This window comes from Centruroides vittatus, unplaced genomic scaffold (assembly GCF_030686945.1).
Source record: "Centruroides vittatus isolate TY-2023 unplaced genomic scaffold, ASM3068694v2 scaffold_435, whole genome shotgun sequence".
NCBI classification, from domain to species: Eukaryota; Metazoa; Arthropoda; class Arachnida; order Scorpiones; family Buthidae; genus Centruroides; species Centruroides vittatus.
In genome coordinates, this window is record NW_027122708.1 from 6,906,045 (window position 1) to 6,923,003 (window position 16,959).

Here is a 16,959-nt window from a genome sequence, read left to right on the forward strand (position 1 = left end):
ACACAACAGATAATGATTATATATTTTAATACCACCAGTTTTTGTCAAACAAAATGTGACTAGGCGTCGACTACAAGCAGTGCAATATTTATACAGACACAAATAAATTAATTCCAGTTTCCACTGTAGAACTTTTCGAAATTTTAATCTTTCCGGCGTTCACGTGACTATCAGAAAAAAACTATTCGTAGAAAGTTCTATGTTCACGTGACAAATTTCTGATTAAAATTCCGAAAAACTTCATAAGTGTCAACCGATTTTTTAGACATGACGCGTTAACAAAGTACTGTACGTTTTATAGTTGCCTTTGTACAAAGTATACTTTATATCCGTTTGTCGATTTAAGTGATAAGCATGACAACCTAATAAAAATGTTTTTTTAACGCTTTATATTATGTACTTAATAAATATTTACGAATTTATAAACTAAATATTTTATTGATAATTTGCGAGAGAGGTAAACATCCGACATTTTTCATAGGTTGTCATGTGAAGAACATAATTCAATTACCCGCGATTTTAGAAGGGACTTTCTCTTTCGCTTTGTTAAATAAATAAATGCTAAAGCAAAATCCCACGATAAAATAAAAATATATTAAATATAAAAATAAATAAAGTCTATGCACATAAGTATTAAAATCGCGTAACAAAGATTTTACTTTATTTATTAATATAATATTTAAGGTATAAAATAAATAAATAAATAAATAATTTAATATTTTGAAGCAAAACTTTGATTAAAAGCTTTTCTTTTTTTTATGGGAATGACACAGTTCAATATATGTATATATTATATATATATAATATACATATATAAAAATGAAATCACACAATCGTGATGCTATCAGTCGTCGATCGTCGTCATAAATGAATCACATCGAAATTGAATCACGTCTTTAATCGGGGAATGTTGAAAATCGTGACGTAAGAATAGATGGCGTAGTGGAACTAGAAGGTAAGAGGGTAGTAGCAGTTGGTTTGTAATAGCAGGTTCCACAAAAAGCTGGACAGACTGGTGAAGAAGTGCTGGCCGCTGGAGGAGAATACAAAGATCCGAGAGTCGTGGCTAGTGCCATGCACCTGCGATGAAAAATTTATGAAATTTATTAAGCTGATGTAATTATCGTGTTAACAATTCATTACACTGTTGAGGAAATGCAAACTTATAAATAACAGACAAACTAAATCACGAGCTACTTATTGTTTCATCGAGAAAAAGTGCATTTCGTTTAACCAATATAAGCTTATTTCCTAGAATAACAATATTTAATTTCTTCCGTGTTAAATTTAAACAAAATTAATTCGTTTACAAGGAAATAAAATTAGATAAACAATCTATAATTATTTTTTAATTAAAAGAATTTTATTTTAATCTATTAATTCCGTTCTACTTAATTTAATAATTTTGTTAATTAAAAAATTAAAAAAGTTAAAATTACAATTTCAAATACTATTATATTAGAACTTTTTTATAATTTATTATTTAACCAATTAATAATTATTATTTATTCAAACTGAACAATCAAAACGGATACTTGACGATTGTATTACTGTATATTATGTTATTCAATAATGCAACATTTGACTTTAACTACTTCTTTAAATATAAATATAATGAATAATAAATAATTTCTGAAAAATAAGTAGGCCTAGGATAATCAATTTTAATATTTAAAAACATTTTAAATTGCTTAAAATTTGCCGAAAAAATAAAGTAAGAAATCAGCACATCCGTGACTTTTTGTTAAGCATAATGTGATCTGATAAATTCAGATAACTTTCATTTATTACATAGACAAATAAACTTAACCATTTATTTCGGCGATATTAAAAAAACTTCAGAGCATCATTTAATCTTCATGTATTCATTATTATTGAATGTAGCATTCATTAATTACTGGATAGCGTGGGAGCTCCTGCGAGCAAATAAAAAAGATGCAAAAATGTTCATAGCCTATTTTTCTTTATCTTACAGCTGAGAGTGGGATAAGAAAATTTTCTAACCATAAAAAAAACTTTCGATATAATTTTTGCAAATTAAATACGGCAGGTTTTTGAATTATTATACCGTACAGTACGTCTAAAAGAAATATTATAAAAAAAAAAGAAAAAAATGAAAATTGTGTGAAGTCTGAATTTGGACACCTGAAGCACTACAATTTTTAATACTACCCGAAAATCCTTCATCGGACAGAAGAAATCCCCATCGATCACGTGATTGAAGGAAAGACAGAAAAAATGGTGCCGAGAATCCTCGTCGACAGTTATAATTACCTTGTCACCAGGGATCGTTTACCACGTGGCTCGACTGTAGCACTTTTGATGTAATTGGCTCGCCCACACACTCACACCTAACAGACGGGCGGGAGAAATATAGACATCAGCCGACGAGGAAAATCACCTGCCTCTTTACTAGCTATCCATGAAACTTTAATCGGGCGGTTATAGACATTAATATTAATTACAGAGTAATAGGTCCATAGCGATAAAGCACCCACTATTCTACTCCAGCAGACATCAAGATTGGGGCTACAACTAATTCCAGGTTAGTCACGTGTCATTAGTGACAATTTCCTCCTTCTAAGGCGATTTCAATTAGACGGGGTTAAGACATGTTGGAAAATATATAATTATGATTAAAATATAGATTGTCATTATATATTTAATGAATGGACAAAAGCTGCTAGTTGTTTTCGAAAAATTTTTCTCCAAAAGATTTGTTTAATGAATATTTTTAATTATGGCCTACGAAGGATAAGAGATTTTGTATTATGAATTCTAAGGAAAAAAATAATGGAAATTTAATTTTTATTTCCGTTTTTATATATCGCCCATTTGCAATATCCCATTTTCGATATTAAGTGATTGGCGACTTATTTTCATAACTTAATATTAAGCAGAATATAGCTGTTAAAGATAAAAGATGTGATTCTCATCTCCAAAATCGTTCAACCTCACACGAAGGATGAAGACTATAATTTGAGACAGAAAAAGCTTTATTCTGACTATGCAAAGTATCCCATGCACTCGATTTAATACCAGGACTTTTCAACCTCTCAATAATTGAGTAGTCCATGCGCACTGGAAATAAGATATTGGTCTATCGAGCCATAATGCTAGCTATCACGTCAAGACAAGTTACTGTAGAACAGCTGAAAAGATGGATGCAAAACCGTACGCGAGTAATACAAAGGAAGATTTCGATAGAAACATTTTGTACTTTCCTGTCGAATTTTTACTGCAGAACGTTTTTAACGCTTTATAAATTACATTAAACAAATTTTACTTCGCTGTAAGATATCAGGCAATAAGTTCTTTCTAACTTCCTCTTAGACAGAAAGGTTATGGATCAAAAAAAGGAAGAAAAAAAAGAAAAATTAATGGCTTAGTAATTAGGATAAAATTGCACCAAAATTTGCTCATTTTTTATAGAATATAATTAAGTAGTGGGTGATATTCTCGCTTAAACGCATGGTAATTTTTTAAACCCACTTCTTTTAGGAAAGGAAATTGAATCTTATACGTCGTCAAGAGTAAAAAATGGGTGAATAAAAATACCACTATTCTTATAGGAGAGGGGGAGTTAAATTTAATTAAAATCTGGATCGAGGCGGAAAAAATACAGACGTATTTTCACGCGCACACCTTGCGTAATTACAAGTCGTGCTGCGAGATGGCGCAGGTGTACCTTTCTAATGTGTAATTACGTCATCTGTGGAATCTTTTGCCTGTTTTTCCATCTTTATTTATTCTATCTTTTCCGAGTTTCATTGAAAAGCGAAGAAAAATAAAGTAGTCGTTGCTAACAATTGATTATAGTCATAGCTATCGGGGAATTTAGGTAAGCCGGATTCTATAGGAAAAAAAAGAAGCTGAAAATAATTGAAATTCTTTCTTTTCTCTTTACTTTCTACAAAATAAATGGATTTGTTATGAAATAATATAATTTCGTTGTCGCCGAAGGAAGGAATAATTCGATAGCTTCATTTGTTTTAACAAAATGGAGTCATCGTAATTCATTTTAATACATGCAAATTGTTATTTTTTTAACGAAGAAATAATCGTTGGGTATATTAACAAAGCCAGAGAACGACTTTTTTTTCATTTCAAGGAATAGTTAGTTACCGGTTCAGTAATTAAAATATAAATTTAGTTTTAAAAAAAGTAATACAATGAATTACTTAAGTCTACAACAAATTAAAAAAAATAAAAGAAACTTGAGTTTATAGAGAATTAATGCTTACTAATTAATACCTATATTGTTGGTCCATTTGTGCTTTTTCTATCCTTTTATCTTTTGCCCTCCTATTTTGGAACCAAATTTTAATTTGAGTTTCCGTTAAATCCAAGCTTTCTGCTAATTCAAATCTTCTAGGTCGACTGATATATTCATTTCTATGATATTCCATCTCCAATCTTAACGTTTGTTCACTTGTAAAAGTCGTCCTCTGTCTTCTTTGGCGACCATCTTTACGTCTTCTACGATGGACTACACGATAGGAAAATATTTAATTAGTGTTAATATCCTCTTATTAAAATCCTAAACCATGCTTTTGCATCAAGTTAAATGGATTTTTATCTTAAATAAATGTCTCAGTTTTTGAATATTTAATTAAAATTAAATGAAAAAACTAAATAAATACATTTTTTATCCCTCGTCTGTTTGTTAAGGAAAAAAAACTAGAAAATGAGATTAGTAATAAATTAATATTAAAATATTTAAAATTTTGTAATTTTGTAAAAATTCGTTGTTATTTAAATAAATAATTTTTATGATTTTTTACGGAAAGAAAAATATCGAGTATCCTTTCAATTTTTATTATAATAATTTTCATTAAAGAATAAAACAAATTGTAATTATTGTATTAAATAAACTGCCTTTTTTATCCACACAAGTTTCTTTTTTAATATTCGAAACTTACGTAAGAATGGTTAATTAAATTATTTTGTATTTTTAAAAATATTTTATTATTATTATTATTATTAAAAAGGTAAATTTAAAAATTACGATTGAACTTCAGTTTAAAAATTATAAGATTTACAGTAATAAAACAATCGTGTTCAATAAAATAGAATTATATTTATATTTTGATAATTTAATAAGGATAAAAACATTATAAAAATTATTAGATAAAAACTTATTCAAATTAAATTATGTAAATTATTTATATAAAATTATATAAAATAATTGGCAATATTTAAATCACATTTTCTAACGAAAATCGCAATTATATTAAGCTTATTTTTGAAGATTTCATCTGCATTTACTACAGAAAAAAATACTGTACGGTACGTCATATTTGTAGTTTTTATCTTCTGAAAGATATCAACTATTTAATTCAATAAGAAATCTTCCTTAAAATTGCTATTATTTTAAAGCACTGGTTACTATATGTCTACATTATATCTACTGTTAAAAATTACAAGACAATTCTGAGCAACTGTAGTCATTAATTTGTCTATTTTCTCTTTAAAAAATGCAGTTGTTTCATTCGGAAATTGTCAAAGAAACTTAGAAATTCTTAACTTATTTATATTTATCAATTATAGTTTATATATATATATATATATACTGTATTTAAATATCACTTATAATGCGCTTTATAACAAAAACGGCGATTATTTTATAAGGTTTTAATATAAAATAACTTCTCGTACACTATATTTTTGCAATAAGAAATAAATATATTATCTATTTTCTTTATTTATTCGATGCAGTTGAATTAGAGATAAAAATATATTCGACTAATAAAGCTATCCATATTCCTTTAATAAAGTTATAATAATATCAGTTTGATATAGTAATAAACGAAGTAGCCTACAATCTTTATAACAATAAAAATAGCTCTTCTTATATTTGAACACCCTATTTATAGAAGGAAGCTAGCAAATCTTCACTTGAGAAGAAAGAAAGGCCATTTCACAAACAATTCTATTATCATCTCCTGGAGCATCAACAAAAAACATTCCAGTAGCTTTCTCTCCTTTTATTACTTTCATAATAAAGAGATAATAGATTTAAAATAATTTTTAAAATAGCCTAATTTTACTTATATGATTCGTATGATATTCTCATTAAATTTATTTTTATGAAATATGTTTTTTAATTTGTTATTCCCGCTTAATTTACGTTACCTTTTATCATTTTTTATTCAATTAGTCTTATTATAACAATTATTTTTAGATGTATAAGTGCTTAAAAAATAAAAAATGGAAATGAAAATTGCATTTATTTAATTACTACTTTCATTATGAGGATACAAAAAATATATAAATTTATGCCTAAATTTTACTTATTAAGTTCGGCTATTCTTGAAAATCATAAAAAAATTTCAAACCTAAATATGTTAAGTCTATAAATGGTAATTATCTGCAGTTTCATCGCGTTTATTAAATTAATTTAATTAACAAATTTCAATTTCGAATTCTAAGCAATTTAAGTTTTGAAGGAAATTTCATTAATGCGAGAATTATTAACCTAATTAATTTATTTAAAATATCGAAAAAAACTTAATTCGACAGTTTACTTTCTTTAAACAATTCCTCGGTATCAACTTTAAAGATGATTTTAAGATTTAAAAAAAGAAGAAATTATTTAAAAAATAAATCTTTTAAGCTTATAAAAACGAATTAGCTTTAATCTTAACCTTTTTTATACTTATTTAATAAATGTTTGATATGCTATTTTATAATTCAATTAATCGGTTTAATGTAAGTTTTATTATCAATTTAAAATAATTATATAATAGTTAATTTAGTTTAACGAAATAAGGTAAAATAATAAATTACGATAATCAATTAGCCCCTATATTTTTAAAGAGTATGAATAATAAAATTAAGCACAGTTTTAAATCATGCTTTATGCTTAATGCTTATTTATTCTTTATGCTTAATTAACATTGAAATTATGTTATAATTAAATTATAACATAAAAATAAATGAAGAAGACGGTGCTTACAGAACTAAAATTGCATGTTAAACGTTGTTATTTTAACTTGATACATAAGAATTGTTATAGTAATGATAATTTGAAAATTTGTCGGATTTTATTTTCGATTAAATAAGGTAAACAAAGAAAATAAAATTGATTAACATTTTCAGGCGATTGTTTACCGATTATGTTCAAGGAAGATTTAATTATATCGCCATATGCGATTATAAATCATTCGATATCTTTAATATACATTCATACATACATCATTCTTTGTCTATTAAGCATTTTAGATTATTCTGACAGAAAGAAACTCAATCAAACGTCCACTTCTTGGTCCGTATCATCATTCAAATTTAAATTACAATATTTTAACAAATGTTGGGAAGATCATTAAAAACCATTATTATTCACGGTAAGCGAACTTTGAAAATCAGAAATTGTTACCAAAGGAACGAAATTAATCTTATAAATTGAAGCATTTTTTAATAAAATTCTGTTGACGTTTTTCCGATAATGTTAATTGCTGAATTAGGCTGATTTTGAAAGCTTGAAAAATGAACCTATTAGAATTAGAAATTAGTAGATTACATCACATATAAAACTGTTTGCTTTTTTCTCACATGCGTTTTAAATTATAAAAAATGAACTTTTAGTAACATACGAGCGATCAGATCTTATATTCGACATTACATTTATATCCTTTAAGAGAACTAAAGCAGAAAAAAATTGCCAAATTGAATAAAAGTAGACCTATTTATTTAATGATATCATTGCATTTCCACTGGGAATGAAAATACATTATTAATTTGAAGATTAAAACAAATGATGGCCTACAGTTACTGGTATAAGCCCCAGAGTGTGCCTCCTCTCCAAGAGAAACTCCCCTTCTGCAATTTTTTTCTTTTTTATATATGCCAAGTGTACAAATTACACAGCAGAGAGGCGTTGAGTATGAATTCGCGACTAATGTAGAACAATACAAACTTTAGTATTCAGCTTTTTAAATTAAAATAATTTTATAATTTGTAATTTAATAATTTTATATTTATTAAACTTACACTAATCCTCGGTTTATCAGTGCTTCTATCTTTTTCTCTATCATCATCAATCACAGCCCTAATAAACAAAAATCCCACGAGGTCTATATCAGTGTGATTTTTGCTATTTTTTTTTTTTTTTGTTCTCAATATTTAGATCCAAATTACATACTGAAACATCGATAATCTGTTTTAAAATGTTAACTTTTAACTAAATTTATCAAATTATCTCAGTACAACAGAGTAGCAAAATTTCAGCATTTTAAGACCGTATTCGTATATTTAATCCGTTATATTATATTTTTATAAAAATATTTTAAATATTTTATTAATAGAAAATCTTAAATGTCTACTCTAAATTGTAAAAAAATGCTTTAATACTATTTAATTTTAAGTATTAATAGTTTTTACATTGTACTGTACAGTACGTAAAATATTTTAATTTGCATTCTAAATATTTTTTGATCATTAAAAAAATAAATAGTTTGAAAATCTTATCTTAGGCAAGGCTTTTATCTGCAAGTTTTCTACTTGCAAGTATTGGATTTAATTCAATAAATTTATATCGGAAAAACTATGAATTTATCAATTTACTCCATGTTTTTACAAGAGTCTGTGAAATTCGAATAGAATTGAAATTTTACGTTAAGATATCATCTTATTTGGATCATGCATTTCATCTTTATTTAGTAATTGAAATAGCTTATTACATTTTTATTCGTGATAGTATTAACACATATGTTGTAGGCTTATTTTTATCATTCCAAGGCTTAGGAGAAGAAAAATGAATTGATCTATCAAACCTTTGGCAAATTGATGAGAATAAAAATCCTTTTCTAACGTGTAATAAATATAACAAATATTAGATATAAGCAAAACATAATAGCATGAAGATCGCATGATCTAATTCAAAAATTTAATACTTATCAGATTTTTGTATTTACTTTTTTAATAGCATTTATATTCGCAATATTTTGTAATATTCATGCTCATTAAAGTGTATTGTATATAAAATATAGTCTTTACCTTTTGATTCTTTGATAATTTCACACATTGGTACTGTACTTTTTCATTTAGTAAAATTTTTATTGAAAGGAAATACAGTTAAGTGTTAAAAGTTAACAATTAAAGAGCTAAATAAATACGAGTACGCTATTTTGTTACGATTTATTACAGTATTGATATAATATAAGTGTTTGAAGTATTGAATACTTCCGCGAACGTACGAGTAGTTTAGATGCAAATGTAGAGAATAAAGGTAATTTAAATATGTAGGGTCTGTTCTGTTGGCCTTTTTATTTAATATTTTACGATACGTTGACTTTTTAAAAATATAAATACTTTTGCCAGCCAGTATTTAAAATATATAGGAAATCTAATGACAGGCTTTCAAGCTAAGATGGTTTGAAAGTTTCAATTTCTAAAAATGAATGAAATAATAAAGATTTTACTAGATTTCCCAGAATTTATAAACTTTTATTGCAAAATAAATAGATAGAATAGCCTTAAGAGCATTATTACATATTATTATTTTTAATATTTTCATAATTATATAAAGTAAAAGAAGTTAACGAATATTCAAGCTTATTATTAAGTTAAATATTGTAAAATACTATATAGATTTAATTATTTAAAAAGTGGTGTAACGCTGATATCTTCTATTATCCGTCTCGAGAAAAAGTTACAAATAGCATAAATTTAAATTCTGATATTTATTTAAACTATAAAAACATTTTACGGTTATAAATTTTCTCGCTTTCGGTCGGTTGTAAAATAGAAACAAATCTATATTCAGGAAAAAATTCCAGGTGAAAACAAATCGCAAATCTATTGTCTTTTCGTATGAAGGCGAAGATTCAATTTTGAAAGGAAAATGTTAAAATTCGAAACGAACGTTGCTGACCTTCATCTATTCTTAAGTTCTAACAGCTGGATATCGTACCCCGACCTCCCGATCCACCTTGAGGGAAGCGGAAGGCATTTTTGTCGAAATGAACTTCAGTCAGACAAGCTCCGGGCTAGATTTTCTAGGTCAGAAGGCTCCCCTAAAATAGACAATCCATCATCTACACTATAATAAAGCACCGTGGTAATTTGCTAATGAAATATACCCTAGACTCATCTCGGAATAAAGAAGGCTAAATTTAACTTTCCGAAGTTAGAAATATTTATAAGACTGAAGTTATTATGTAATGCTTTTAGCACTTTACAGCTTAGAAAACTGATGATCTAATTTTACTTTTGTTGTATTGGTTAGCGTGATATTTCATCAATAAGTAGCGTTGAACTATGTAGCCTATGAAGAGAGATGCTGAAGCTTTTCCTTTTCATTTCAACTAACGAATAGATAACTCCGGCGGCTTGACATCAATACCTTCTTCTAAAAAACAGTGAAACAGTCTTTTAAAGCAATATTTTACTGTTTTTTACAAGAAGGTATTGCTGCTGTCAAGCCGCTGGTGTTGTCTATTCGTTAGCTGAAATAAAAAGAAATACCTTCATAGACATCTCCAGCGGCTTGACATCAATACTTTCCTGTAAAATATGAACATATTCTGCAAAAATATTATTTCAAAAGACTTTACGTAGATTCTATCATCACGTTGATACATATTTATCACTTAAAAATAAAATTTTCCGAAGTTACATTCAGTTGCGAAACAAATAAAAATGTAATAAAAATTGAGGCTAAATGACGTAGGCTATATCGTAAATTAGAATAAATTTGATCAATGAAGAAAAAGATTACATATTGGAGATTACACAGTACAAAATAAAGCATTGTTCGATCATAAAGACGAGCTGAATACCTTACTTTTTTCATACTTCTGCTTTTTGATAAATTTAAGTTACTTTCGCTTTGATAAAATAAACTCGTTTTTTTTCTTTTAAAACCCTATATAACTTTATAAAACATTATATTTAATAAATAAAACAGTAAAAATGTAATATGTAGGTTCTGTTACTTAATTACTAGGTCCTTAGATAAGTTATAAATGTTAAACATAGCTTTCTCGTATCAATTTTGCTAGTTTATAACAAAACATTTATATGAATTTTCTGGATATAATTTAAATAAAATACGAAAATATCTCTATCGAAACTTTTATTTTGAATTTTTAATTAAATAACGAAGATAAAATAATAATTCGATCAATGTTATTGTTGGACTAGCTCTAACTGGAGCGTGAGAAAAGTTCATTTAGACTAAGAGTTAATTACTTGAATAAATAATTAAACTGTTAATTTAATCAAGACTATTTTAAGTTTTTCATATAAACTAACATTATTAATTTTAGATCAGTTTAATTGCCAAAAATGTTTATCTATGCCACTTCGTTTTGTCAGCAAAATTCAATGGTTTAGGTAAGTTTAAAAAATTAAGTTATTCTATATTTAGTGTGTAAATCGACAGCTAAAATTTAGACTAATTTAATAAAAAGTAATTTTTAGCATCTTAATATAAGACCGGTCAAAACACCTTAATTTTCTAGGAATTGTCACATCCACAGAGGCCGTAATCACTAACCAACAAACAACTTTATTTTACCAAGATGCATTTCGGAAATTACATTTCCCTCCTCAGTGGATTATCTTATATACAAACTAAATACTTTTCCACTCAAAATATTAACTTTTAATATTAATATTTTTATAAGTTATTTTTCTTTCGTTTTGAAACTCAGTTTTATAAGACGAGATAGAATACTATAATAGGCCTTGCACTATTACAAAATGGAAGATTACTTTTATAGATTTTAATTAAACTATAAAGTTTTTAAACATTGTTTCGTGAAATTTTAATCAGGATTTGAATTTTTGATTAAAATTTAATTCTAATTCAAGTTTTTTGATGTTCAAAATATGCAGATTTTGACGATTTTAATGTTATAAATACGCGCTTATAAATAAAGCAGAAATAGGTTTATATCATATTTATTAAGAACTGTTAAGATTTTACTTAGTATAGGTAAATTAATCGGATAATTGAAGTTCTGGAAAATATAGGAGAACGAAAAGCAATACAGCACACCATAAGGATATCAATGGCTATTAAATTTTATAGGCTATATATTTTAATTCATAAAGGTTTTGCGTGTAATGAATAGTTTTAAGTTGAAAGATGTCATAAGCCTATTTTTGATAAAACTTTAAATGAATCAAATAGTATTAAAAAGGAATCGTAAGTAGGAAAAGTATACTTCGTGTCTATAACGAACTGTGTGGTACAGTACAGTACTTTCGAGTCCTAGTTAATGTGATAATAATTAAGATAGTATGTATGCTAAATTAATAACATTAGTATAATTCAAAACATAAATATAGAACTGTTCAACGCTACAAAAAACATTCTAGAGATATTTGTATCTCTATTCTTAACGCAAACAATAGTAAGTCTGAAGAAATAGAAATAAATACGACTATATTTTATTTAGTTTTAGTCAAAATAGAACAATTAAGCTTTCCATCTTTTTTTACTAGAGCCTACTCATTCTTTAGATCCGTTGACTAAAGAAAGAGGAATCAAACAGTTCAAACATTAAAAATGTCTGTCATTATTGGAATTTTGAATTGTAACATGCCATCTCGTACGAACACGATACAATGAAATAGGCAATTACAATTGTCGATGCGCGAGCGGAAAGTAGACAATAGACATTGTTCTATAGGAGCATCTGTCCGAATGTGTCCGCCTACCGACGCAACGTGAGCTTCTCATTTGTAGTTCCGCTACCGTTTGAATGATAAGGGGAGGAGATGGGGTGAAATGCCACGCGCACGATGTGCCCTTGCCCATTAGATATTTACCGCATCTCTATCTCCTCCCCGTGGGCCAGGAAATGATGCCACGGGCCAGCGACACCATGTGGACTCGCATTAATTGAGGTAATGAAAAATAAAGAGAGGGTGGGCAATTCGACCGGATGTAGAGGGACGAAAAAAAGGATGTTAGTATAAAAATAACCTCTTATAATGCCTTCCTTCCTGTAATTGCGAGCCAACGTGCTAATCTAGTTTTGACAGTTAGTTTTAACGGTAATGCTTTGCTATTCAAATATAAATGCGGTAAACTATAATTAGGATTTAAGTTATTTCAAGCGGTAAAACCTTTCAATTTTAGGGTTTATAAAAACAGCTAAATTCAGTAGAAAAAGAAGCAAATAAACTGAAATTTTTATCCGTATTTTCTGAAAGTTTAAATGAAATTCTAAAGCAGTTCAGAATTTGGTTTAAAATTTCAAAAATTGCGAGTTAAATAAGCATAATTAATTCTTTATTTTAGCTTTTATTTATCTCATTTCTTCGATTACACGTTATTCTAATATTTATCCAATTAGGATTATAGAACCTTGCACAAAATAATAAAAGCTTAAATGCTTATGTTTTATATTAAATTTCTGAATAAATTTTTATCCGCTTGCTCAATGAAAAGTATTTAATAAATATTTAACATACAATTTCAAAAAATTTAAAGTTATGCCTAAAAATAATAAATCTGAGTTAAATTTTAAAATTTCTTTTTAAAACGTTTTTGCAATTTTATTAATTTAAATGTTAACATTTCATAATCTAATATTCGATGGATTTACATCATGTATATATATAATATAAATCTATATAAATAAATATGCTCGATAGATTTATATAATTATATAGCTTATTATATATTTTTATCATTTCAAAGATAGTTTTAAACGTAAGATTTAATATAAATATTTATAATTTTGCATGATGCTGTGTGAATGTAAATAATCGACATTTCGAGATGTTGAAAAAAAATACAAGAATGTAATTTTTGCAATTTTGTTTATATTTCGGAAATATTAGGCTAAATTTGTCAACTTTGTTTAAGATATAGCTACTGTAAAGTTTACAATATTACAACATAAATCGAACGTTCAATAAGTTATAAGAACATCATTTATTTATTTTAAAGTAGGACTTAAAAAAAATAAACACGATTCAAATAAAGAATGATAAAAAAAAGTGGTATATATTTCTTTTAAATTTCGATTTAAATGACCGAAATGACTAAGAGAGAAGCCACTTTTCGTTTAGTTGTCTTACGAAGATGTATCTAAGTCTGGGTTCTCCATCTATTCCAGATCATATGTTTGCCGAAAATGATAGTTTATCTTGCAAAGATCTAGATTTGTTTTTATATAAAACACGCACTATAGATGGAAATAACTCGTAGTCTATATGCAATTCTTCTATTACATTTTTTTCATGAAGATATCTTAGAGGTGAGGAAACACGTGTTTATTCACAACAACAGAAAATGACGTCTAAAGTGCGACAAGAGCTTATATAAAAATAGTTCGCACCTAACAGTAAATATAAAATGAAACTCTTCCGTGCATTTTGTACAGGATATGTGAAAATTGCATTCTTTTATTGCATGCTGTTCAAATAAAACTAATGGAATAAAACGTAGAAAGATTTGGATTGCTACAGACCTCATCACTGATGTTCTTTTATAATTTGGTCGAATTAAACTTTAAGAAATTAATACGTGAATAGAGATTTGTATCGCTCGAGTGACAAATGAAAATGTGTGCAGAGTTATTTCCCACGGCTTCCTTCGTCCGGTCGACATATGGCAAGCGTCGGAAGACGACCAGACAAGAGAGACAGCGGTTAATTGGGATACATAATTTTCTGCATTAGCTGTTTAACCCGAACTTTCGTACTTAACCTTGTTCACACGATGACCGACTCATTCGTAATGCTGCTAACAAGCACAGACGATGCGTTACCTTAATTATATTGCATTCTTATAATGAGCTTGTTTAGTGAATGTTAAATCAAAGTTAATAATGCAGCAGTCTCGTGTAATAAATTTTATTTTCTTAGCATAATTTATCAATTTATTTTTTTCCATTTTAAATAAAATAGAACTTATTGAAAATATTTAACATATTTTACTATTCTGAACCATTAAATATAATTAATTTTTTAGGAATTTGCTAAAACAGGCAGAGTCTACTCCAATTTGTAGGCCTAGTTCAAGAGTCCCTTAAGATAGAATCATTTTTGGTCAAAAGTATTAGCCGAAAAAACGAATATTTTTAAAATACGTTATATAAAGGCTATTCCTCGATGGATATTATTTCAGGTGCGTGTCTCTAGTCATTCTGAATCTGAGTCGAAACAAAGATTTGAATTTTATTACTGGAATCTGTTGCTAGCATTTCTTTTCGGTTAACCTCTTAAAAATGTTAGGCTACATGTAGGAAGTAAAATAGGTTAGTAGCCAGGTTTGATCTCCTCTGTAGACACTCGTGAGCATATGAATAATAAATAAGCGGAAGAATGGGACACAGACAACCGCACCCACTTTATCTTAGGAGGAATTGTACTAGTTGATATGAATATTTTTTACATATTTAGCTAATCTAATTTACAACATCTTACATATCTAAGTATTAGAGCGTGTTAAGCACATCTTTAAGCAATCACCTACGTTTAAAAAGTAAATATATTTACTTACAGAAAGGTGGTAGCCCTGTCGGAGCCAGAGGAAATTCTCCAAATCCTCGATAGATGAGAGCTGGATCAGCGGTAGGAAACAATCCTGCCGCTGGAAAAAGTGGCCGAAATACTGGACTGTGAGCAGATAGGCTGGACCCTGGTGTTCCATCGCTGGTTGGGACAGTAGCTGATCCAACAGCTGAAGTCCTTCCGGTAAGAATCAGTGGCTGAGCTGCATTCACTTCTCCACTTTGGTGAGGTTTAGAGAGTTCGGTGAATTTGGCGGCGAACGGAAGTACCCTGGCTCCCAGATAGTCCGATAGTCCGAGCAAGGAGGGGTTTATAGACAAGTGATGACCACCAGTCACTGGTGTGAAGGCCGATAAGCGAGGTTTGCTAGTTTCAGTTTCGGCAGAATCCGATTTTGTTCCCGATTCGGAGTCTGTTTCTTGTTCCTTGTTCAATGCGTCACTTTTATCATTTTTCGCGTCCGAAACGGAAGTGGACATGTCGTATACTAAAAGTATGCCGATTCAACCCGATATCGCCATCTCTTTTGAAGTTGCAGCGAATGTCGCTTTTAACTCTTCACTCCGAGCCGCTTCAGTCATCAAACACGACAGCGTCCTCTATTTGTTGGTCTTCCACCAAATCACAGCCACTTCTAATTGATGAAGCGGCGGGCTTTACCAAAAGCCGCAGGTGATTTACTCGCTGATTGGCCGGCGGCGTCGGCTCGTGCGTAACCATGGAGACGAGAATCGATCACGTACCGAGTAGAAGATCGCACCGGATATCCTCCGTGACGTCACTTTTTCGTTTTATTGTCCGAATTGTCGAACTAAAGGGCTTTAACGTAACTCGCTTCATTGAATTTCTCTCTTCTGCCGTGTTTCGCGCTCAAATGTTGGATTACGATCTCCGCAAACAAGATTTTATTCTAATGTCTGCCTGATAGAAGCTACAACGCACAAATATTATCTCGTATATCGAACAAAATTTTAAATACTTGCCCAACATTAACCCAAAAAATTTAAGAAAAATATTAATTGTGGAAGTAATGCAAAATTTTTCATTATTTACCTCTTCTATAAATATAATCCTTTTACGTTGCCATTTTAGGAGTTACATAATTTAGACTTATTTAGATTTTTGTCAAAAAGTTTCATGAAAATATGAAACTGTAATACTGTAACGAAAATATAAAACTATAAAACTAAGTTTAAAAAAAGAAAAATTATAAGAAAGGATTTTAAAAGTTTTTCTTAAACTTTATTATTATGGCTGAAAAATATTCATTTTGTTAAAGTTTCTAATTTTTGCATATTCTTCATAATTATTCCAAGGGGGAAAAAATAGTTAAAATATTTAACTCTTTAAAAAATAAATGAAAATTTATTTAATTTTAAAGATGAGTATACAAACATATTTATCTGAATAAATCCGAAAAAATGTTCCATAGTTTATCAGATATTCTCTTCCTTTTAAACTCTAAAATTAATTGAAATTTTC

The 16,959-nt window shown here is 28.3% G+C and overlaps 1 protein-coding gene across 2 annotated transcripts; it reads right to left on the reverse strand.

Moving 5' to 3' along the window:
* Nucleotides 1–807: 807 nt before the first annotated feature.
* Nucleotides 808–16,391, reverse strand: LOC136989126 (homeobox protein rough-like). Of its 2 annotated transcripts, none has more exons than XM_067287227.1 (3): nt 15,467–16,391; nt 4,255–4,489; nt 808–1,080 (listed from the first exon to the last, which is right to left on the reverse strand). In XM_067287227.1, the coding sequence occupies exons 1-3, from the start codon at nt 15,954–15,956 to the stop codon at nt 897–899; spliced, it is 909 nt and encodes a 302-aa protein (XP_067143328.1). In that variant the 5' UTR covers nt 15,957–16,391; the 3' UTR covers nt 808–896. The 2 variants fall into 2 exon arrangements, with proteins under 2 accessions (XP_067143328.1, XP_067143329.1); XM_067287228.1 differs by having other exon boundaries at nt 987–1,080; nt 4,245–4,489.
* Nucleotides 16,392–16,959: the final 568 nt, after the last annotated feature.

Excerpts from the sequence above, each read along its gene's own strand:
- LOC136989126 (XM_067287227.1), bottom strand. The coding sequence starts at position 15,956 with ATGTCCACTTCCGTTTCGGACGCGAAAAATGATAAAAGTGACGCATTG. Across the intron at positions 4,490-15,466 it reads GACAGGGCTACCACCTTTCT|TCCATCGTAGAAGACGTAAA; the intron begins GTAAGTAAATAT and ends CCTATCGTGTAG. Across the intron at positions 1,081-4,254 it reads CAAATGGACCAACAATATAG|GTGCATGGCACTAGCCACGA; the intron begins GTATTAATTAGT and ends TTTTCATCGCAG.